The sequence below is a fragment of the Sminthopsis crassicaudata genome, chromosome 3 (assembly GCF_048593235.1).
Source record: "Sminthopsis crassicaudata isolate SCR6 chromosome 3, ASM4859323v1, whole genome shotgun sequence".
NCBI classification, from domain to species: Eukaryota; Metazoa; Chordata; class Mammalia; order Dasyuromorphia; family Dasyuridae; genus Sminthopsis; species Sminthopsis crassicaudata.
In genome coordinates this window covers 637,189,233-637,201,015 of record NC_133619.1, presented here as the reverse complement: position 1 = coordinate 637,201,015, position 11,783 = coordinate 637,189,233, and the positions used below count along the sequence as shown (strand labels likewise).

Genomic DNA, 11,783 nt, shown 5'->3' with positions numbered 1-11,783 from the left:
ATTTGACTTCATACTGCTATATATAACTTTTTAAACCATATTGACCCTCAAGATGTTCTGGGCTTATAGATTGTATTGAAATAAATTTAATTTCCTGAGCTGTGTTGATAGAAAAGGGAAAACAAGAGAAGACAGTGGCCAGAGGCATGCTAAGGGTAACCAGCCTGATATTAAACACATTTTGCTTTGTGCATTCCATTATTTGAATAACCAAGACCTGAATCCAAGTAAATTAGTACTCTTTGCCCCCCAACTTTTTCTCTCCCCACTCCACAAAAACTTTCAGATTGGTTCTCAGTTTTCTCAAGACGGGGGAGGAGACTGATTGAGTCACGGATCTGGGCTAGATGTAAAAAGCAAAGAGCTTCCTCTTTTTCATTGATGCTGTTCTCACCCATAAGAAGGAAGAAGCGGAGGATATTCAAGAAGTAGGTAAAAAGGCACCCTGCTCTTTCCTTATGCTATATTTTCCTTTTCTCTCTTGTCCCCTCCCCATCATCCTTGTAATCCCATTCATGTTGCCAAGTGCCCTTCTTGGTCAGCACTGATTTTCTTCTCCTTGATGTTGCCTTGAAAACAACTTTAACATAGGCTACAGTAAGTCCTCCATGTCTGGGTCCTGATTGGTCCCTAATTTCTCTTTCTTTCTTCCTGGATCACTACACTAAGATGGTTGTCTGAAGCAGAGGCAAGTAGTCTAAAACTCATCCATCTCCTTGTGGGGGCCTGAGCCAGGTTACTGATCAGGGTGTCAGGAGGGGACTTGGCCCAGAGCTAAGGAGGTTAGGGAACTGGATGCCACGTACTTAATGATAGAGAAGGATGATCATTACTGTGGTATGGCCCCTTCATCCCTGGGTTCAGCCCACTGAATCTTGGGAATCTCTCCCCACTTCTAACTTGTTGAATTCTATTGATCCCAGAGCATAGCTTTGCCCCCCACTCTCACCCCAGCCAATGGGCCGCTTCCATTTTCCCCTTTGGACCTTTGCCAGCTTCCTATATCCCAATACCTGTCCCATACGAGTTTTTTTTTTGTTTTTTTTTTGTTTTTTTCTTAGACAAACTTTAGGAGAAGAGCCATATAGGGAGGGCAAAAAGGGTAGAGATGGGAGCGAATGTGATGTGACAGGAGACACACTCTATCGGCACATCCTGGTCATTCCCCTAGAGGCCCTACTGAAGGCACCTGCGTGTAAATAGAGACAAATTTAACTTTATGCAAATATTAATCACAACTTGGGTCATAAGAGGCAATATGTGTACATTCAGAAAGTGAGAAAATTTGGGGTGGGGGTGAAGGAGAGCTAAGGGCCACCCGGCTAAGCCCCACATGATGTCTTTACTCTCTCATCAATCTGGCTTAGTGAGACAAAACCTGGGGACGACTCTCCTCTGTGTAGAGGCCTAGACAGAGAAAAAGCAGAAGAAGGCTACTTATTTCCTGTCTCCTAATCTAATAAGTAAGACAAGATATTCAAAAACAGTTATGAACAGACGTGCCCCCAAATGTACAAAGGAGTGATGTACCCAGACAACTATGGAACAATGTAGATATTCTGAGAAGTGTTGAGGGGACTTAGAAGGAAAGCAACGGTCAGAGCTAGATGGGGGCAACCAAAGAACGCATTCTGGAGAAAATGAGTGACTTTCCTGACTGAACCGAGAACTGATTTTCCATTTTCAGGAGCTCTGACCAGACCAGAGGTGCCATCATGAGAGGTCTCCTTCAGCTTTCATTTCTGGCTGTTGGTAAGGACTGTTTCTAGTACCTGGGAGCTGGAGCTGAGGAGGGAGATAGGTTTTAGGCAAGAGCACGCTGTTGGAAGAGGGATGAGAGAAGCTGACTCCATAGGAGAGCCCACCAGGGAGTCACTTCTCTTAACAGACTCGGTCTCCCTCTTTCTCCACGGTTCCGCTTGGTTCTGTATATGTGTTTTTCCCCTCAGTCCAGTCTGTATGTTACTGTCTGTTTCTTGTTCTTTCAGTCTTGCTGTCCCTCAGACAGAATTGGTTTTCTTTCTTGACCCTACTTCTTCCCTCTTTCCCCTGCCTGCCTTTGGGTTCCAGGATTCCCGTTTCTGGGGCTCTGTAACTGGAATGTCAAAGTACCAAAGGACATCTATGTTTGGGAAGGCACCTGTGTTCAGATCCCCTGCAGCTTCAAGATCAACAACGGCGCCCAAACACTAGACGATTTTCTCTTGTACCACAATGCGGTGTATGATAACTCCACCCGGCAATTCCAAGGGACCATTCTCTTCTACTTGCATGATTCCACTGGGAACTCAAGGATAAAGTTTCTGGGACACCAAAAGAAAGAGGACTGCAGTCTGCTCATCCGTCGGGTGCAGATGTCCGACAGTGGGACCTTGGGGCTGAGGATGATAGCCCGGGAAGACAAGTGGATGTCCGAAGTGCGTCTCAACGTCACTGGTGAGGGGCCGGGGGATGGACAAGAATGGGCTTCCCCTTAAGCCGAGGCACACTGCTCATGGCCGCCTTCCCTGAGCAAAGCTTGCCGGGATTTGCTCTAAACAAAAAGCATGCACGAGTTGCTCTGCATTGGATCCTGGCAGGGAGACACAGAAGGAGATGCCAGCCAGCAGATCCTAAGTCCTAAGGAGCCCATGGTCTGGTGGGAGACAGTGTCCCTGCTCTTGTAGAATTCTCAGCTGGGCACATGAGCAAGAATAGAAAGAACATCCTTCTCTATAAGATAGGCATGATACTCATTCAACAATTCTTTATTAAATACTTACTCTGGGTCAAGTACCATGTTAGGAGCTGGGGATACAAAGAAAAATGGAATAGTCCCTGTCCTCAAGGAGCTTCCATTCTGGGGTGAGGGGAGGGGCAGGGAATAGAATATGTGCAAATAGCTAAAAAATAATTTCAAGAAGGGGAGAGGGAACACCATAAACTTGCACTCCCTACCACACCCGGAGGGGCTTTTGTGACCAGTGTCTTATCAACTTTAAAGGCATGATATAAATAGGAAGTTTCATTTGTTTTTGTTGCTCCTTGTTCCTGTTACAGTTATTAAAATTGTTACTACGGCTACAACGATTTTATAAAGTAAACTACCAAGAAGGCAACATTTCTATGGAGTCAGGCAGGGCTAATGGGGAAGTGGTCCTGAAGGAGATCCAGGCTGAGCATCCCAGATTAGAGCTAAGAGGCTCCCCTTCCTCCTCCCATCCTAGACCCTCCTTTTTTTTTTTTTTTTTTCTCCCTCAGCAACTGTGCCTCAACCACACTTTCAGCTCCCCCACCAGCTCCAAGAGTTGCAACCAGTCACTGTAACCTGCTTTCTGAACTATTTCTGTTCTGAGTACCCTGTGAGCTTGCACTGGTTCCTGGATGGACAGGAGGTTTCACCGGACCAAGTTAAGAACCTAGTCTACAAATCACCCCAGAAGATCTCAACAGAGAGCCAATTCACATTCAATCCCAGTTGGACTCACCATGGCAAGGAACTGGCTTGCTGTGTCTGGGACTCGGAAAATCGACAACTCTCTGAGAAGATCGTGCAGCTGGATGTGAGACGTGAGTCTCCCTGAGCGTGTTGTTTTGTGGAACCCCTGTTCCCTAGCTATGAAAGACTTTCTATCATTAGCATTTCCATAATCCCAGATATCTTGATTAGGGTCTGCCCAGAGAGCAGTGGAAAAATGACTCAATCACCTACATCTAAGGATGAGCTAGAGGCAATGGTGGATCCCACTGGAGTTTCCATCTGCCTTCCACACCCCCTTTCCCAACGCTCAGATACAAGGATGCTGGAGTGCCAGCTCCTTCCACCCTGAGTCCCTGACCTCAGAGATTATAGACTTATTTTTAATATCAGCCTCAGGCTAACAGAGCTGAAGGTAGATAGACAATAGAATGACATTCTAGATCCATAAACATTTAAGTAGGTTTGTTTCTCACCCTGATACTCTACTTCCCATCCTTGTGCATTTGCTCTGGCTATTTCCTGGGCCTGGAAGGCTCTCTCCTTACGTCCTTCAAATCTCTACTAAAATCCCACTTTCTCTAACAGGCCTTTCCCAGGTTACTCTACTTCTAGAGATTTTCCCACTGAGATTATCTCCCACTGACACCCCATATGGTTTGCCTGTGGTCTCCTCAGTTAAAATGTGATTTCCTTGAATATAGGGATTGTGGTTTTCCCATTCTTTGTGTCCCTGGCTTAGAACAGAACCTGGAACATAGTAAGTGCTTGATAAATATGAGTCAACATGATTGAATCAACGGAAAAAATATAGAGATAGGAGAGAGTTCTTGCCCTTCCTCAAGAAGTTACCATTCTACTGGCCCAAACATGTATATAAGGAAAAGTAATTCTAGGAGCAGATGTGAGAGCAGAATATCTCAGGACCTTCAAGGAGGCCTTACTTCTTACTTAGGAGAGCCGGTGCTTGGCTGAGCTTTCCTTCACCAAAGCTACAAATTCTGAGGAACAGCATGATCCAGGGAATTATGGGTTGGACTTAGAGGCACTCAAAACCCAAGTTCCATTTTTAAAAATAGGTATCCTCGGGGCAGCAAGATGGCACAATGGATAGAGCATTGGTCTTGAAGTCAGGAGGAGCTGAGTTCAAAACTGGGCCTCAGACACTTAACACTTCCTAGCTGTGTGACCTTGGGCAAGTCATGTAACCCCAATTGCCTCAGGAAACAAAAGAAAATAAAAAATAATAAAAATAGGCATTCTCAATATATAATCAGAGTTCACTTTTGACCCATTTAAAAATTCATTTAAAATTCATTTTTTATTCATTTTTAAAAATATTCATTTTTAGAAGACTTTGTGTTTCACATTTTTCTCCCTCCTTCCATTACCTTTCCTCTCCCCAAGACAGCAAATAATCTGATATGTTAAATATATACAATTCTTTTAAATGTATTTCCATATTTGTCATGTCATACAAGAAAAAAAATCAACCAAAAGGGAAAGAAACTATGAGAAAGAAAATAAAACAAAGCAAAATCCCCCAAAGTCATTTGGAAGCTAGGAAGTGTTAAGTGTCTGAGACCAGATTTGAACTCAGGTCCTCCTGAGCTCTATCCACTGCGCCACCTAGCTGCCCCCCATGCAATCACTCTTGATTTCCTTCCTATTGATGTCCATGTCTTCATCCCTAAGGACTTGTAGATCTCACCTGCAGGGTTCCAAAATCCTAGACCTTTGAGTTTCCAGCTTAATCTCAATCTCTCTGAAAAATTATCTTTTTATTTAATTTACTCTCTGCCCTTCCAGATACCCCAAAGGTAACCATTGGAGCCATCCACCCTCTAGAAGTGAAGGAGGGAAAATCAGTGACTCTGAAGTGTTTGGTCCAAAGCAGCAACCCCGAGATCCAAGGTGGATTTCTCTGGTTCAAGGATGAAGTCAATCAGCTGTATCTGGATGAAAATCTGATTCTGTCCAATGTACATTGGCAACAGACTGGGAATTACCAATGTGCAGCAATGAATGAAATAGGCCAAGGGAAATCAGAAGCGGTGCATCTCCAAGTCCTATGTGAGCCGATCATGAGGTTGAGGTCTTAGAGAGGGATCAGGGAGTCTTTGGAGTAAGTTTGGGGAATGGAGGAAGAATGGTAGCTGATTAATGATTTATTATTATTATTATTATTATTATTATTATTATTATTAGTTTTGTGTAGGACCTTGGGGGCTTGTATTTGAGGGGAAGAGATATTTATTGGTCAGTGGGATCACCCCACCAATCTCATGCCAGCTTCTCTCCTCTCCCTCCAGATTCCCCTAAACTTTCCAAGGTTCAGCCTAGTGAATTCATTGTGCTAGAGAACAACACTGTGGAGCTGTATTGTACAACCAAAGCCTACCCTCCTCCAACCAATTATACTTGGTATCGAGATGAGAAGCAGATTCTGGGAGAGACAAACGAGAAGCTCAAGTTCCAAAAGGTCAACCGACAACAGACTGGCCAGTACACCTGCCTGGCTGAGAACAGTGAGGGCTGGGGTGAAGTCAGTGAGAAATCCAGGCTGGATGTGCAGTGTAAGCCTGGTCATACGATGCTGGGGCTGGGCAAAGGTGGGGTTGGGGGGGGGTGGGAGTGAGAGGATTTGGGATGAGCAAGGGGTTATGTACAGAACTGATTCTGGACATGGAAGTGATACCTCATTGCCATTGTCATCATTAAAACACTAATTTATACTAACAACAATATAATAGTTGGCATTTATGTAGCATTTCATGGCTTACAGAATACCTTCCATACATGATCTCATTGGAACTCTCAAAAGTCATAAAGAAAGTATAAATAAATATATGCCCTTTGTACAGATGAAGAAACCAAGGCATAGAGAGGTTATAGGATTGACCCATAGCTAGAAAGAGCCATACCTTGCATTGGACTAGAGTATATTCCAAAGACACAGTCTATACTCTCAGGAAGCTCACAGCTATAGACACACTAATAATGTAACAGGGGGGCAGAACAAAAACACTAGATTAAAATGTAGCAAGAGAGGGCTTTCTGCCCTTCTCCTGTGGGATACCTAAGAAAGGCCATCAGCTCAGGTAAGTTTAAGGGATAGAGAAGAGGTAGGGTGGAAAGTAGGGAGTAAAGAGGTAGGATGATTGGGTTCCCTACTAAATCTCTGTTTCTTTCCCAGATCCCCCAGCTAGGGTGCTTGTGACAATTATTAGTCAGACACCAATCCAAGAAGGTGACTCTGTGACCCTGGCCTGTTCCTACGAAAAAAGTCACCCCCCCGTCAACAGTTATTTATGGAGGTCACCGCGCTCCAAAAAAGTCAATTCCAACATTTTCAACATCTCCAAAGTCTCCTGGAATACTGAGCCAATCACCTGCTGGGCCTGCAACATTAAATGTTCTCCATCAACTCCTCTCAATCTGGATGTACAATGTAAGAGAACAGAGGAGTGTAAGAAGAAGTGGGGGGGGGGGAGGTCTGCAAGGGAGAGCTGAGAGCTGGAGGGCAGGCTGACCCAGGGAGCTTCAAAAGAAGGGCTGAAAGATGGGACTGAGATGTTTAGGGGTTTGAAAAGAGAGTTGGTCATCAGGAAGGTGAGTGTGAGCAGGGTGTATGGGGGGGAGGACTGGAAGACTAATATCTTGAGTTCTTGAAGGAGAGAAGAGCCTTGAAGGAAAGCCTGAGAGAAGATGTTCAGGAAGTCTTGGTCCTGGGAAAGCTAATACAACAAGCCATCTAGGACCTAGATAAATCAGCAGTAAGTTCTCTCCCTAGATGCACCAAGAGATGTCAAAATCATTCCGGTAACTCCCAAATCTGCCATACGATCTGGAGACCATGTCCAACTTCAATGTGACTTTGGGTCTAGTCACCCCAAAAATGTTAATTATTCCTGGACTCTAAATGGGAAGCACTTCCACGAGGGGAAGTACCTGAATTGGAACTCCATCTCCCCAGAAGACTCTGGACTGTACACCTGTATTGTCACCAACTCTATTGGACGAAGCCATTCTCAGGGATGGGACCTGAATATCCTGTGTGAGTGGCAGGGCTTGGAAACTAGGATGAGTGGGTCTAAAGGGTCAAAGGCTTTGGTCCCGGGAGGGAGAATGGCTAGAATCTCTGGGTTTCTGACTCTCTGGCTCTTTGCAGATCCACCCAGACACCTTCAAGTGTCCATTAACCCAAGTGACATGGTGATGGAGAAGACAAGCGTGGTCCTCACCTGTGAAGCTGATGCTAATCCAGCTATTGACCTTTATACCTGGTTTGACTGGAGAGGGCAAAAGATTAACTACTATGGTCAGAAGCTGACCTTGTGGCCTGTGATGACCTACCAGTCTGGGGCTTATTGGTGCCAAGGGACCAACAAGCTGGGCACAGGACAGTCACTTCCTGCCATGCTAACTGTCTATTGTAAGGCTTCCCCCATCCTTATCCCCACTCTTTGTTTCTCCATAAAGTGAACATTTCTAGTATAATATTGAATAGTAATGGGGTTGGGGGACAACCTTGTTTTACCCTTGATCTCACTGGGAATGGTTCCAGTTTATCCCCATTATATATGATGTTGATGATTTGAGATAGATCCCATCCCTACTTTCTGTTTCTCCTCTTACTGACAAAGCAAACATTTCTAGTACAATATTGAATAGTAATGGTGATGGGAGCAACCTTGTTTTACCTCTGATCTCATTGAGAATGCTTCTAGTGTGTCTCTATTATATGTAATGTTTGCTGATGGTTTGAGATAGCTCCCATCTGCAGTCTCACCCCAAGAGATAACCCTGCTCCTCATCCTGTTTTCTAGGTCTCTCTCCCCATATATACCAACTGCTTCCCATCTCTCCTTCCATTATTCCCCACCAAGCTCCTGGCTCCAGCCAAATTCCTTTGCCCTTTTCTCTTGCTATGCTTTCACAGAGGCCATTTGCCTTCCCCAGGGTAGTTTCCCCCACTTGATCCACCTTTTGAACCTGGCTCAGGGCTTGCCCAGGTGAACCCCATCTACAATGAACCCTCCTTCAGAATGGATTCCCTTGGTTTGCAGAATTCAGTTTGTGCTTGTTATTTTGCTGCAGTGTCCCCAGAGTGGTCCTGTTGCCTCTATGGCTCTCCAAGGGGAAGGGCTTGGGCTCGGGGCTCCACAAGGTCAGAGGGGTTCTGTTTCCCTCCTCATAGCACCGGTAGTCCCTTGTCTAGGATGCTGTAACCCAAACTGAATTTGGCTGGAGCAGGGTTATCCCTCAGGGTGAGAGTGCAAATGGGATCTATCTCAAACCAACAGCAAGCCCAATGACTAACCAGCTGCACCCACAAAGGAGTTTTCCCTTCCTTCTCCAGACAGCCCAGAGACCATTGGCAAAAGAATTGCATTGGGACTTGGAGTGTGCCTGGCTATCTTCCTCCTGGCCCTGCTGGTCTTCCAATATGTCCGATGGTGAGCTTCCTAACCCTCATGTCACTAATCTCTCTCCATCCAACCCCAACCCTTGGCTCTGCTCCATGACCCAAGGGTCCGAGAACTGGAGTCACCTCTCCCCCTTTTACTCTCTTTTGCCTCTAGCTGGAAGAAGATCAGAGAACAGGATTTCCAGGAGCGGCCCAGTAGACAGGCCTCCTTCTTTATCAGGAACAAGAGGGTAAGAATCAAGATCTAGGGGAGAGAGGGAAGACGGTCCCCAGGAGGTGTGATGGGGCAGGATTGGAGACAGCCTAGTATGAGGAAAGGGGACTAGCGTGGGGTCCTGAAAAAAAGAGTTCAGGCTTGAGAGGTGGGAATTATTGGCTGAGACTCTGAACAAATGACTAGCCACTTAGTCTTAGCAAGTGAGGACAGAGCACTCATGTTCACCTCCCAGGGCTGAAGGGAAGATCAGACTTTATTTAAAAGCCATTCAGGGGCAGCTAGGTGGCGCAGTGGATAGAGCACCAGCCCTGAATTCAGGAGGACTCGAGTTCAAATCTGGTCTCAGACACTTAACACTTCCTAGCTGTGTGACCCTGGGCAAGTCACTTAGCCCCAGTCTCAGGAAAAAAAAAAAAAAAAAGTCATTCAAAGTGCTTTGGACCATAGAGCAGGACTCAAAAGTGAGTGGTGATTTGTGATGCTTTTGTGGGGAGATCCTGAGGGACGACACTCTCACACAGACAAAGGAGAGTAGTTGAAGCCTTGTTTCTTTCTCAGATGAGGAAGCCCCCCTCCACCGCAGCTGCCCAGTCCTCGGGTTACTACAATCCTGCAGCAGAGGAGAGGATCGATTATAGCACTTTGCAGTTTCCTCTTCCCAGTTCTTCGTGAGTACCAGGAGCTGGGTCCTGGGGAGGCAGGGGAAAGGGAGAGACATTTATGTGGGATTGGAGAAGCTTGGGGAGTTGGGGGCCAAATGTGAAGTAGAGATGAGGATGTGTTGGGGGAGGAGGAGGAAGAAAGGCCCCAGAGGGAAGAAGGTGAATGTCAGGAGGGGAGATCACCCCTGGGATGTTTGGGGCCTGGAAAAGGAGCCAAGGAAAAGGTGGCCAGGCTGGGCAGAGGGCTGTTAGGTAAGGGAGGCCATAGTCTCGAGGACTAGAACATGGCTGGCAGGCAAGGGGGTGTTTCCTCATACCTGCTTTCTTTTTTATAATTTTTATTTTATTTTAAAAAATAATAGCTTTTCCTTCCCCCCTTACTAATAACTTTTTATTTTCAAAATATATGCAAAGATAGTTTTCAAGCTTTCACTTTTCCAAATAACATGCAAGTCTTCACCATTTACCTTTACTTGTGTGTTCTAAATTTTTCTTCCTCCGTCCCCATCTCCTCCCGTAGACAGCAAGTAATCCCCCAGAGGTTAAACATTGCACCTACTTTCATTTGTCCCCTCGCCCAGGTATCTGGAGACCTCTCCAGTTAATATTCAACCTGAGGATCAAAGTGTTACCTATGCTGTGGTAAAGAAACCCTCTAAGGTGAGGAGGCCGGGATGCTGAGGAGGGGGGAGAAAGCCTCCACTGAGCGAGGGGCTGCTGGACCGAGGCTGAGGCAGAGCCTGAACCACACGTCCCAGAATCCCTCAGCTTAGAGCCCATGTGGACAGGAGCTTTTCTGAGAAGAACCAGATTCTCTGATCAGAAGGGAAGAAGCTGAATGAAGCAGAGGGAAGAGGCGGGCAGAGGGGGAAGCCTGGTGAGGGAGAAGGAGAAATGACAAGAAGATGACTAAGGCCTTTCACTGCCCACTTTCTCCGCAGAGTGATTATGAAAATGTGACCCCACAGTCTCCTCCAGAAGAAGAAGGATTGCATTACTCTGAGCTGATTCAGTTTGGGAATGGTGGGAGGCTCACTCCACAGGAAGGGGTGGAATATGTGACTCTGAAACACTGATGGGGGAGATACAGAGGCCCCACATCTCGACAACCCTGCCTGGGGGCGGCCTGGAGGACTCAGTGCCCCCCTGACCAGCTTGGTGTCCGCCACCCCCTCCCCTGCCAGCTGTGGGGGCCCCCAGCTAATGCTGTGCACTTGCTACCCAGGGCTGAGGGGAAGGCCTCTGACACTTCCCTGGGCTTTCCTTTCCTGCTCTGGCAGTGCTCCCCCACTTTCAAAAGCCATGCCCTTCCTACCCAGCCACACGTGTGTGCGGGCACACACAGCACAAGCTCCAGCCCTCCCTTCTCGCCAGTCACTTCCCCCACCCCATTCTTATCTATCCTTTTCTCCTCTCCCTAGCTGAATTCCCAACTCCAACCTGCCTTCCATGGCACAGGAAGGCCCCACGACAGGGGGAGGACCTGAGGTGTGCCCAGGGGAAGATGGGCCGGGAGCCCAACAGGGAGCTGGGGTCTCTCTGTCAGGCAGTCTCCCTTCCTGCTTGTGCTAGAGCTCAGGGGAATTTCTGAGGCAGACAGAGGGAAATAAAAAAGCTTAAACAAATCCTAATGTTCTCAGAGCTATTTTCATTCTATATAGGTTAGTGCATTTGGGGCTAGAGGAGACAGGGAACAAACAAGACATTATGAGGGAGCCCCCCGATATTTCATGGCCAGATTGGCAAAGATAGGAGAAGTTATCACAGTGATTCTGGAGAAACTCATTCAGTGTGTGTGTGTGTGAGAGAAAGAGAGAGAGAGAGAGAGAGAGAGAGAGAGAGAGAGAGAGAGAGAGAGAGAGAGAGAGACAGAGACAGAGACAGAGAGACAGAGAGACAGAGAAAGAGAGAGACAGAGAAAGAGAGAGAGAGAGGAGAGAGAAAAGAGAGAAAGAAAGGAGAGAGGAGAAAGAGATAAGAGAGAGAGAGACAGACAGAGAGGAGAGACAGAGAGAC

General features: G+C 46.6%; 1 protein-coding gene across 8 annotated transcripts; it reads left to right on the top strand.

The window, feature by feature from the left end:
* Positions 1-380: 380 nt before the first annotated feature.
* On the top strand, positions 381-11,392 carry CD22 (CD22 molecule). Of its 8 annotated transcripts, none has more exons than XM_074306768.1 (14): positions 381-428; positions 1,602-1,752; positions 2,071-2,436; positions 3,241-3,549; positions 5,267-5,530; positions 5,770-6,033; positions 6,654-6,908; positions 7,251-7,514; positions 7,629-7,892; positions 8,820-8,916; positions 9,043-9,118; positions 9,664-9,773; positions 10,349-10,427; positions 10,709-11,392. In XM_074306768.1, exons 2-14 carry the CDS (start codon positions 1,716-1,718, stop codon positions 10,841-10,843), a joined length of 2,520 nt encoding a protein of 839 aa, XP_074162869.1. In that variant the 5' UTR covers positions 381-428; positions 1,602-1,715; the 3' UTR covers positions 10,844-11,392. The 8 variants fall into 8 exon arrangements, with proteins under 8 accessions (XP_074162869.1, XP_074162875.1, XP_074162868.1 ...); XM_074306774.1 differs by having other exon boundaries at positions 381-432; positions 1,688-1,752; positions 2,294-2,436; XM_074306767.1 differs by having other exon boundaries at positions 381-432; positions 1,646-1,752.
* The last annotated feature ends 391 nt before the right edge of the window (positions 11,393-11,783 follow it).